The sequence below is a fragment of the Cryptotermes secundus genome, unplaced genomic scaffold (genome assembly GCF_002891405.2).
Source record: "Cryptotermes secundus unplaced genomic scaffold, Csec_1.0 scaffold1789, whole genome shotgun sequence".
Classification (NCBI taxonomy): domain Eukaryota; kingdom Metazoa; phylum Arthropoda; class Insecta; order Blattodea; family Kalotermitidae; genus Cryptotermes; species Cryptotermes secundus.
This window is the reverse complement of record NW_019721028.1, coordinates 107154-119737: the sequence shown is the minus strand read 5'-3', so window position 1 is coordinate 119737 and position 12584 is coordinate 107154. Positions and strand designations below refer to the sequence as shown.

Sequence of the window (12584 nt, the reverse complement as noted above, 5' to 3'; positions counted from 1 at the left end):
GCCAACTGTCTAGAAAATGTGGGAGCCTCGATGTCTCAGAACCCTATGGGCCTTTATGGCCTGTTACAGGGATAGCTTCACCTTACTTCTGGATCTCTCGATCCATTCATCCTCCAATGACGAGAAGGCGAGACAGGTTGTGGGTAGAACTGGTTGTCCTTGACCATTGCATTCTTCACTTAAGGACACACTGAATTTCCGTGTACCGACAGCAACAGTAAGAGTAATCCAAAAATCACATCATGCTGATTTTTCACCTTGCAGAGTACACTTGGTAACTGCCCCACCTTCTCTTCGTTGGAGATGGTAGAGACAGCAATATAAAGCACATCTGAGCTGAACTAATTGTTGGTAACTATAATATCTGAAGTGAGATTCATAATAAAAAACACCTCTAATTTGCAAGTATGCATAGGTTTGTTCTTACCATTAATCTGGATCCAAACAACATCCTTGCCTTATCTTCCTCCTGCGGAGATGCTCCTTCATCAGATGGCCCTCTATTCATTTTTATCTGTAATTTCTGCTTGATGGCCTGTAATTACAATTATGTTTAAACTGAAGTACAGCATTACTGTGAAGTGTTTCTGGTATGTGTAAACACAAGTTCCTTTGTTAACAGAAAGTTCAGAGAACGAACATGGTAAATGAGACGCATTGTGTTACCTGGTATGTTCAGAATAAGCAGTGTAGTCTGCTGATGTGCGGCCTCACCTGAGATAGAATCACACGTCTGGTGTCACTCTTCATGGCCAGCAACAGATCAAGCCATGTCCAAGTGACATTGTGGTATTCCAGAGTGGGAATAACCAAGCTAAAGTCTCGAATGTCTTCTAGATTCTTCTCCTTGTTCCCTTTGTAACTAACCCTGACAGGAACTTCTGGAATTTTTATGTAAATAAACAGTTTGTTCTTCTCAGCTCGCTCCTATTGGGAACAAACACTGAATGCAGTATCACAATAACTGAGTACAGGAATTCTGTTAACTTTCATACAGAATTTTAGTGACCTTTTGTATCAGTGTTACTTTGAAGACCAAGGAGAGGGTAGGAAAACATGATGGATTTTAGGGGAACAGGCTGCAAAGAAGCAGGTCTGATGGAACTAATTCACAATTCTGTTCAGTCCCAGGCTTTGGTACTAGCAGTGCTGAACCACTTGGTTCTAGAAGACACTTGCTTATATGAAGGATGTGTATTTAAAAATTTTCAAGAGACGCAGAAAGGATCTGTAGGTACAGCAGTGGCTCCCAGTCTCAGACTGGTTGGTTCTTGAGTTCTTAGAGTGGTGAAACTTAAAGACTGTAGCCTTCAAGGTTATAATATGCACAGTGTTGTTGCATTTTGTGCAAGAGATGTGTTTCTGAAGACCTCGCATAATTCAAGACAAGCTTTGAGAGACATGTGTAATTCTTGCTGAATTTTTTGCAATTCACGTTATTTCAAACAGTGAAAAACTACTTGAGTCAGGGGTGTCAGTAATCAGGTAAACATTCGAAATGGGTACCTCCTGAACACATGCTTAGAGTTACCACTACACTTAGCTCAGGTCATTATTGAAATCAGACTCTTCAAGGGTCATGTAAAAATTCTTTCTCATTTTCAATGTTGAGAAGAGTTCAAAACCTTGAACCTGAGGAGAATGTCAATTTCTGCACACACATGCAGCACGCAATCTTAAAGTGAAACGTGTCTGTGTGTGTGTGTGTGTCCATTCCACAAGATGAGTATGCAACTCTGGGTAGGCCCATAGCACCCATCCAACACATAAGGACATTTGTATAGCTTTAAATCATTACTTCATCACAAACAAGGACATTTGTACAACTTGAAACCATTACTTCATCTCATTTCCTCCTAATTGGCTCTTGACCCTTTCACACATTCAGGTATCTACCCCTTACAACCCCCCCACCTTTTGTCATACTGTACTATAATATCTTCTATTCCAAGATTACTTCATCCTTCTTGCGCTCAAAGCTGTTTGTTCTAAAACACCCATAATTTACAGTTTTCCTTCAGACTTAGAGACTGTATTTCACAGCAACATAAAAATGGTGAAATGGATGACAGTCTTTGCAATGGAAAAACAAACAAAAGGGTTATAATGTAATAATACGCTGGAATTCAACACATGATGATTCTCTGCTCTGCTGGCAGTACATAACAGTGCAGCTGTAGCCAAAAAGGCTTACAAGAAACAAACACTGCTCGAAAAAAAAGACATTCAAAGTACAAGAATTGTTAAGTTCAATATTTTTCAACGTCTTTGAAAGTGCATCTGCATCGGCATAACCGTTTTTGTTTTTATGAAAAATAACCTATATATGATTAAACTTGAAAATTCATACTATACTCAATTTGCAATTTTGAGGGAAGTGTTAAGGAAGTATCTTACCTTCATCTTTTCAACGTCATCTTTCTGTTCTATTGGAACATAGAAATTTGTTTCTTTATTCTTCTTTGTTCCCTTGAGTTTCTTCCCCTTACTGTCAGCATCAAGATCATCAGATCCATCTCCATCTATGGTGTCAGGATCACGCTCAGGAAAGCAGAATTTCAGCATAGTATTGTAAAATTTCTTTGTGAGCCCTGAAAAACAGAGTAATTACAGGCTTACTCTAAAGGTTTTGACTGTAGAGGAAAGGTTCTATTTAGTTGTGGACCAATACAAACCTATTGTAAGAGGAACTACGTTGATCTCAAAGTGTTCCTTCACGGATATACCGCCAACTGGTGCCTTCTCTCGGCAAAATACACGAACAGCACGCTGAAACATTCATTCCACAATCAGCCTTCAGTTTGAAGACCTCTATTACTAGGTGGTACTCAAACAGTAACAACGACACGCTACATTTATACCTCAAATGAGTAATGCAATCTTTGGTATTAGGAGCTCAAATCAATACATTACACTGGGTTTTCATTTTAAATCACAACACAGAACATATGCTGTAATTTAATACTCTCTACCCAAGGTCATTTAAATGTTCCAGTATCATAGAGTCTAAACAGCTACATCTTGTGGAAAAAAGCTTCATAAATTTTACAGTTTTACAGAAGACATTTCTTTATTCCCTACCCTTAAAACTGACAGTACATGCAGGTTCTTTATGGACTTCTTTCAACATATGTGGCCTTTTAAAATTAAATAATATAAATTTAATTTAATAATTTGCATAAAAAAGACATACAACTTTAGTAATTTCATCCTGCTTCCATGCTGAGTGACATAACTGTACACAAACAGGACATGTGTAATTAGACATGTAGCCTCAGAATAAAACATAATTCTATTCATGCAACACCAGAGCCCAACATTTTGTTGTGGTTACTGATTCTTAGTCGCTGACAAATGTAAAAAACACAATTATATGTGACAACTGCATGCATATAAAGTCTTTTCAGGCAATCACTTGTATACTCTTACACAAGCATAATAAAACAAGTGACAGCCACTAAAAATCACTGTAAGGAAGGACCAATAACAATAACAATGACTGACTGGCTATGTGACTTCACCCACTGTTCTCTAAGTGGTATGAGTCAAGGACACTGCAAATGCTCTTCTTGAGCAGCTAAAATTAATTATTTTTCATTAATTAATAACACAAAAGTATGGGAAAGTAGCTATTTGATTACTTTGTTTTATGGGCAGATAGCTCTGACCAAATTTACTGTCCTGAATATCCAGTCCCAACTGCACCCAGTGCACCTGTATTCTCTAACCAAGCAGCTCCTTCCATCCCCATGGGTGATGATGGAGCAGTTCGAGAAAGTTCTTAACACAGCATGTGATGGCCGCCCTCCCCTCTGGGTTGATCAGAACGATGTATATACTTATAAAAAAAGTAAAGCTATCCCTGTAACAGGCCATGAAGGCCCATAGGGTTGTGAGACGTTGAGGGTCCCACATTATCTAGACAATCAGCTCAAAGATGGCAGTAAGGTTGTCAGCCTTACACGCCGGCCGCGCTTTACCCCAAAGAATATTTATGGTACTCATTTCTGTTAGAGGCTGAGTCAACCCGAGGGCCATAGTACAGCTGGAAGGACTTCATTGGACCAACGACCTCACTGGTACTTGAACCCGCGACCTTCTGGCTTGTAGCATAGCCCCTCAATATATGTTTCAAAATTATGAGTTTAATAGAAACATGGCTAAATGAATCCTTTACCAGTCTCCATTTCTTTCCTGAAATGTGTACTGTTTATCATGCCAACAAGGTATGTGACACTAAATTAGATGGGGGAAGAGGTCTAGCTGCTGTTTTGGAAGAAGCTTCTGGTGCCAAACATACATCAGATTTGGAATGTTTTTAAGAATGTCTGGGTATTTGTTGCTATGACTGATGATCACAACTTGCTCACTGGCAATCATTATTTTTCACCTGATATTAACACTGACATTACGAAGTCATACTTTAATTCTTTATAAAATATCATAGATACCCTCAATTACCACATAATTTTGATTTGGGATTTTTATGTACTGGAATTACAGTTTGCCATTCTGTAACTCCCATCATTACATTAAAGAGAATGGAGATGCAAATATTTCTGCCATTTGTTTTCCTTGCTTAAATCAACATAATTATCTTCACAGTGGCACAACTTGCTTGATAATGTTTTTACAAATTTTCAACTGATCTTGCTCAAAACAGTTTTATTCAACGCAAAACCATGGTAAGGATGCCACAGCCAGATTCAAACAGTTAACGAAGTAAATATTATTAGCAGACTCCCACAACAGAAAATGGAACTTACCTTCCTGTCAACAGGCATGTTACTCTGAATCTCAGTGGGAGATAACACATCTTTGTACACCTGGTTCGGCAACAGGTTTGTCACGCGCACATAGCCCAGTTCAAGTAAGTGTTCTCCTGAATCATCACTCTTGGAATTCTTTGTGTATCTGGGCAAATAAGAAATTTAAGTTGATATACATAGTCTTACTGACACTTATCGTCAGGTGTGCATTTTGTAATGGCCAACAATTTTCAGGATTAACAAGTTTCTGGACATTTTCCATTGTCTCATACTCTGTAGGGACAGAATATTTTTGAAACGCAGTGTGTTACCATCCTCAAGTTAAAAGATGGGAAGGCCCCTACTCAGGTGCGTCTGCTAGAAAAATCTCTCTGGATTCAGTGACTGAAATCAGCACTTTTTAACAGACTCATCATCTGAGTTAGTATCTCCCCACTATTTCACCTGAGAATGGAAACAGATCAGTTCCTGAAACGTTGTGTCCTTTCAGAATAACAGATGATGGACAAAGGTCCAGAAACTTGGTAATCCCAGGTACTACATACCATCTTCAAAACCCTTTACAATTAAGATAAAACATCTGGCAGCAAACTGTGATTTGAAATACACAGTAAACTCTTGACTGAGTGGGACAATATGAGAGAGGAAGTATACATAATCAAAACTCAGTACCTTTGCTTACATAACAACACTTTTTGAGCTGCATAGTTTACAAAGTGCCAAATGAGAAAATGATCCTGAATGATGACATGGGAAGGATGTGAAAAGGGTGGACATGGAAAATGTTAAGACAATATTCATACATTCCCTGGAGGGACCAAGAAAACCAAAAGAAACCTCCATGGCTATGATGGAGAGAGCAATTACATCTCAGAATCGTGTTGTGTTGTATTTCTATTGTACTGGTTTCTATCAACCTAACTATTTGCATAGAACAGAAAAATTACAGAAACAACAAATATGACGATAGTAGTATATATATACACAACTTACATGTATGGGTTCTCCCCTGCAATAAATGTACGGAGTGGTCCAAAAGTCAGTTAACCTAAATCATTGATGAGAATGTTCAGATTTAAACCTGCTAATACTGGTATGAGTCAGCTCCCACATTTTTCTTTCTCTTACATGTTTTACCGTCATTTCATTTTATTTTCCCTCTTTTTACCTACATTGTTTTGTTAGATTCTTTTCCCCATTTTTTGACAATTTTTTGCCAGATCACTGTCTCCTCTGTTTCTCCCCCACTTCCTTCTCCCAGTCTCAATTCCTTTCATCTTTGTCTTTGTTTAATTTTTTTCACCACATACCTTCCACCTTCCTGTGCTTATAAACTTGCCCCCTTGGCATCTGCACTTTGAAAACAGCTTCTGTAAGCCATGATTTCTGTTGAATGCTGAGTGCACTGGTTTTGACCCTCCCTTCCCTACAACTACATCATTTTTCCCATTGCAGCTTACTTTTCCATCTGAAGACGAAGACAACCAGTTCTTCTGAATGATCTGCATAAATATGGCAAAGTACATGGTAGCACAGAATACCGCAATCTTGATCTGATTCCTACAAGAGCATCAAAAATGTAGATTTCAAAAACCAATCACTGCAAACCACTGCAGCAATCAAGGAATGGGTGGTGACACCAAGTGAGGAATGATATAAAAATGAGAGTGAGAAAGAATGGACATGGATATGAGCGAGAGATTAGAGAAGGATACAGATCAAGGAAGGACTGTCAGAGACGATTCACCCAAACAGAAACATCAACAGGCAACAGTATCTAAATTTTACTTACAGAAAATTGCTCAGTACAAGATCTGCGATTCCCAACTGACCATCAGCTTCTGTGAGTCGCCACTGAGCATGCTTGAAGCATATCTCATTGGCTCTGACAGTTGTGACAGGCTTGTCACCACGCATGGTTGCTAGCTTCTGGTTGGCTGACAATTGTGTCTCTTTGTAGCAAGACAGCATCATGTCCAGCTCTTCACTGTGACAGTTGAGGAGCTCCTTACACTCAAAAACCTGGTAGCACATCATATAAGTATATTACAAAACAGAGCCAATAAAGTTTACATTTCACTCTATACTTAAAATGGAAGCCGGGATAGTGCAGCCAATATAGTGATGGACTATGGGCTGGGCGACAGAAGGGGTCAGAGTTCAAGTCCCGCTGGGGTCCAGAATATTTTTTCTCTCCATGTCATCGAGACCTGTGCTGGGGCACACCCAGCCTCTATCCAACAGGTACCAGGGGCTCTTTCCCCAGTGGTAAAGTGGCTGGAGCGTGAAGTTGACCACTCACCGCCAACTAGTGCCGGCATCAAGACAACGTGGATCTATACGACCATTCCTCCCCATGCCTTCATGACATAGTGCTTAATTAGTTAAGCACAGGGACAAAATTACCTTTTCACCCTATACTTAAAATAATGAGAAATCTTGATGAAATAATATACACTACAAATTCTGATCAAAACATTATAATACCTAACTTGTGTCTACAGGTAAATCACACTGTGCAGAGTTGTATCTCCAATGAACATGTGCTGACATGTTACAGTATGTGCCAGCATATTTACAGTTCATTCTCCTGTCACAGTCATTTGTGATGAAAGTTATAGAATCATGCAGTTTTGACACACATCGAACTAACAATGTCAAAGAGTGGAGAACACTGCGCCCACATGAAGATCAGAAAACTGGCAACTGCACCTTATCAGTGGATGCACTTGAGATACAAGAATGAGAAGAGCATGAGTCGTTTCCATTTTTGAAGTGGGGCAAACATCTTGTCAAATGTGATGAACATCCTGCATACCTGCAACCAGCAGAACTGTAGAAATGATGAAATGGTAGCTGAAACATGTGACTGAGAGCAAAATGACAGACAACCGACTATTTGGGAAACAGCAGACTTGGGAATGATGTCTTGTCAGACAAAACTATTCACCGCTCTGGCTCAACACTTTCCATTTAGAAGAGATAGCAATATATCACTGCCATCTGCAATAGATGCAAGGAGCACAGTAAGCCACTGTTTACATTTTGTACCATCATGGCAAGAATCTCCTCAAAAAGTGAAGTTTTGCTAGGCTGCAGATTGAAAACCAGACCTGTCTCATCAATATCATACTATATAAATACGTAGCACAGAGGTAAGAACATTGAATTTCTTGCAGTAGTATCAGCATGAAGCAGGCAACAAGCAACTGCTTGCTGCCTGCATGAGTATGAAACTTGGTCTCTCAGTACAAGAAAAGAACACAGACTAAGTGTTGAAATTATGTTGTCAAGGAAAATATCTGAAACAAGGAAATAAGAAAGGAGAGAATTACATAATGAGAAACAATTCTGTTGGGGTAATTATATCAAAGATGTTGGGAATACAGAGTTTGCACATCCAGGCCCTGGCACGAGTTCCTTGGCTGCTGCTCCAGATCCTCACATCCAGCAAGGGAATAATCCGAGAAAATGAATCTCGGTACTGCTGCCTCCGAACCAAGCACTGACCTGCCTCTCCAGATCATCCATCTCTATCATTATTTCTTCATTCAGTGGGTCATCTGCAAGAGCTCGCTGAAGTAAATGAGTTTCCTTCTCAAGGCGGCGTAGTTTTGATACCAGAGATCTAGAAACGAAAATACAATCTTTGTGAATAAGCAGAATGATCTAAAAGCGATATGCTGCTAAGAAACAAATATCTTTGGTATAAAATTAAATAACTATATTGTGATGTGAGGGCTCAAATCCAGAACTGTGGAACCAGCAGAGATGGCTGTTGCTAGGGAACAGCCCTGTAAATATCATGTGACAGCTCGTTATTGTGGCAACAGGGGCAACGCAATAACAAAGGACTTTTGGAAAAGCTGTTTTCTGTGCAGTCCACTGCAATGGCTGTACACTAAACAAAACAACTGCAAGAATAGATGTTTTCTGTGCAGTCCATAAAGAAGCTATATAATGAGGACTAGCTCCCATCATGAGATAGTTTTGAGTCAGCAGTTAGGGAGTGCAGTTCATGAGCCATAAGGGTGTGAGGGAGCTCCGTTATTAGAAGAATGTAACCAGGAAACAGCTAGTGGAGGTTGTAACAAGTGAAGAAAGCTAGTGTGGAGTACAGTGATTTGTGCAGCATTATAATTACTTGTAATTCCAAGTTGTAAGTTTGCGATAAATCCAATTACAAATCGAAACCAAACTTACAGTAACTTAACCCATCACAATATTTAAGTTTATACTAACAGTAAATAAGTTTTAATAAACATAATGCTTATGTAACATTATGAAACATACATACAAGTGAGAACAGTACCATGTGTTTGATGTGAATAAGCCATGTACCTCACTTTTTGACACATATTTTTTATGAAAAATGTGTACAGGGTATTCAAGAAAATACGGTAATACCCATGCCAAAAATAGAACACAATTAGTATCTATTATCAATCATATGCAACACATACTACTGTATGCCATCTGCAAGTGTGCTCATAGAGTGTTCTGTGATCATTAACTGTTGATATATAAGACATATATTGTGGTCTTCTGGTAATGACACTGTCTAGCCTGGTATCAGGGTACCGATGTTTTTCAGGAATATACTGTGCTTCCACATTCAGGGCAGAAGACAGACAAAGCAAGTCCCTCCATAACACTCCTACCCATCTACTATGCTACATGGTGTCACAGCCAAGAAGACCACAATATGACTCTTCACCACTATGAAAACCTATAGTCTTAAGGTAGCTTGCAACAGTTCATGATATCTGGGAAGCAATGGCAAATGATTTATGGGGCCTAATATTATTTATGGGATATGCACAATTTCTGGTAATTTCCTTCCTTCTCTTCTTCTTCTTCATTTCAGTTAGCTTCTAGGAAACCTAACCTAACATGTGAATTTGTCCAGTAAGATTTGTGACAGGTAAGGTAGTCCATACTTGCCAATAATATGTCTCATTCAAAACAGTTGTGAATTATCCTTCTGGCTTTTTATTTTTCCTTGTCATTCACTATTGTCAGCAAAGTATTTCTTCTGTACTGTTTAGCTAGCTTGTGTCAGTGTTTATTATCAGCCTAGGGTTCATTCAAGTCTCTAAGAAAAAGGCAGGTTGTAGCAGCAAGCCATTGTACACACATAAGGAGTAAAAGACTGTAGTGGCCCAGGAATCCTTTCCAACATCTCCTTGATATTCCTCTCTTTCTCTGTCCCTTAGGCATATCTCTCGATACCTGGACTGAGTGACTGATTGATTGACTAAGTCATTCACTCATTCTATCTACATTACTTTCTATACTTATCAATTTCAACTGTCTTATCAGCCTTAAGTTTCTCATGCACAGTAAACTCTTGCTAATCCAGTTACAGCTAATCTGGATTGAAATACGAAATATGAAAGATGCTGTTTACAGTCAAGTACATGCCACTTAGAAAGGCAGATGAGTCACTAGTATGTTCAAACAAAACTTGACAGCTTCTTCAAACCTGCATTCTTACAGTAAAAAAAAAAAGTACAACTTCTGAGTCTTCTATCGATGAATAAATGTACTGTCCTTTTATAGTTTTAAAATAAAGGCTCTACAGTGATATTTTTCTATTCAGTTTCATCAGCACTATTTATATCATTAAATTTTCCATTTATTTGTGTTCTCAGTTTTTTGTCTTTTAGGGCTACTTTTTGCTTCACTGATCCAGATGACATCTCCCCTCCCCAGTTACTCTGGATTAGCAGGGGTTTATTGTACTGTTACCTGCTAATACAAAGAACGGTGAAACACAAGAATGAGAGCAGATTCAGAAAAGAAATGTGCTGAAGAATACTGTCTTCTGGGGTCCAACACTGTGTAGTATGGAACAACTTCACAGACACTTCTGAGGAACACTGCTGCCATCTTCAGGGGCAAAGAGTATGCCACAGAAGTAAGCAGCAAGAGAAAATTATGCATCAGTTGAAAGGTTACCAAGGAGCACTTTCATCTCAATCATAATCAGCAATCTGCATGGTGAAGACTACCGGTGGGAATATTCATATCATGTTACCACCATCAAATTTCCCACGGAAATTAAGTGCCAGCTGGAATTTTATCAGGAGAACTTTCTTCTCAATGGTCCTCAAGGATCCATGTGGTGAAAGCCATATACATAAGTATCCACACTGTGATGCCACATCACACTGACATATAACTGCCTGAATCTAGATGTATAAAATCATATTCTGAAAAGCAGAATACATATATTTTATGTAAATAGGGCAGAAGATCATGAAATGAACAATGTCACATACCTGACTTGATTCTGCATTTGTTGAATGGGTCTCCGTTGGTCTTCCACGCTGTGCAGCTGCAACTGGAACCTCATTCGCTGTAGTCTCTCAGATGCCTCCTTGCGACGAGGTTCAACATACAGTAGTAGGTTGTTCACTATGTCCAGTATCATTGCGTACTGGGAAAAAGAAATACTATTACGGTTTGATATGTTTTGCTGACGTGTTCTTTGCAGCTGATCACCACATGTGCCAACATCCAAGCACACCACAGCATTAATGATAAGAAAGTGGGGGTATGGGTAAACAAAACATATCAGCACATATCAAGGGAAAGCTGGATATGTGATGTTTTGTACTCCTCACCTGGTACTGGCAGGATGTGTAAATCAAGAAGCATGAAATGTACCAGAATGTGCAAGAGGAACAGAAAATGTGAATCTCAGAAAAATACCACTTAGGAGATATACACACAAGATTAAGAATAATACTAAATTGATTGTTATGGTCAAGTAAATATGATTTGAAGCTTTCATGGTGACATGATTAATCAAGTCTTCTCGGACAATTAGTTGTGTCACTGTGCAGTTGATGTCTGACATTTCAGAGACTGTTGCTGACTCCATCATCTGGGGTTGATGCAATGAGGGCTGTGTCCGCATGCTGTTGCCTGTTCCAGCCTGGAAGGCATGGAGAATGGTGGGTGGTGTCAGATAGTACTGCCCTGTCTGAGGACAGAACACATGGAGAACAGGCAATCTGGCATTGGGATTCATGTTGCTTGTCACTGTCATTTAAGGACCATCATAAGCAAGGACAAACAACATGCAAAATGAATTCTGATAGCTGACTGACCATTCCCCATGCAGTCTGGCCTGAGACAGACCTAACTGACTGCGCCCATCATTCCCCACTCATTCGAGGCTGGGCCACATGACAATTCTATGTGTATAAATACGGTACGCAAACCTTGATCATGGGGACAGAGACAGAGTTTCTGAAATGCTGCACACTAGCTTCTTACTGATACAGCTGAGTGCCCAAGCAGACTTCGCTCTACAAGTAAACAGTTTATGTGGATAACAATTACACTGAAACTGGCCAGAATGAGATGTAATTACAATCTGGCCAAGACAGACATGAACGTCATTGTTCCACACCAGCTGAAAGTCATTTGAATGCCAACTTTCCAGCTACATTACTACTACACAGCTCAGAGGTTAACATAACAATGAGCAAATGGGGCTCCATACCTGCAGTGAGTTGGTGCATACATCCAAGTCATGATGCATTAGTGTGAAGGCATCCATTGCCCTTTCCTTCCTTTCCCATGGACCCCCTTCATCACTCGGAGGAGGTGGCACTTCATCCAGAGTGCTGGGGTCAATACTACTCTCCCCATATGCAGCGTAGAAAAACTCACACTTGCACCGTGACACTATGCGCTGCAGCTGAAAAACAGGCGCAGCAACAGTAAGTACAGGGCAACAGTAGTTCGCACTACACAGCATCAGATAATGGGAAGGCAAATTAATAATTGGAAATGATGTGG

The 12584-nt window shown here is 39.6% G+C and overlaps 1 protein-coding gene across 2 annotated transcripts in view; it reads right to left on the bottom strand.

Annotated features, from left to right (window-relative positions):
• The window catches only part of LOC111875320 (protein KIAA0100), a 69061-nt gene that overhangs the window by 4960 nt on the left and 51517 nt on the right, over window positions 1-12584 (bottom strand). Inside the window, exons 29-37 of one of the 2 annotated variants that reach the window (XM_023871461.2) lie at window positions 12286-12483; window positions 11054-11211; window positions 8280-8397; window positions 6562-6791; window positions 4767-4914; window positions 2676-2769; window positions 2398-2591; window positions 715-927; window positions 428-535 (exon numbers count right to left, since the gene is read on the bottom strand). In XM_023871461.2, the coding sequence (XP_023727229.1) occupies window positions 428-535; window positions 715-927; window positions 2398-2591; window positions 2676-2769; window positions 4767-4914; window positions 6562-6791; window positions 8280-8397; window positions 11054-11211; window positions 12286-12483 (1461 nt within the window). Of the gene's footprint in view, window positions 1-427; window positions 536-666; window positions 928-2397; window positions 2592-2675; window positions 2770-4766; window positions 4915-6561; window positions 6792-8279; window positions 8398-11053; window positions 11212-12285; window positions 12484-12584 lie in introns of those variants that run through there. The other variant, XM_023871462.2, reaches the window with a different exon arrangement.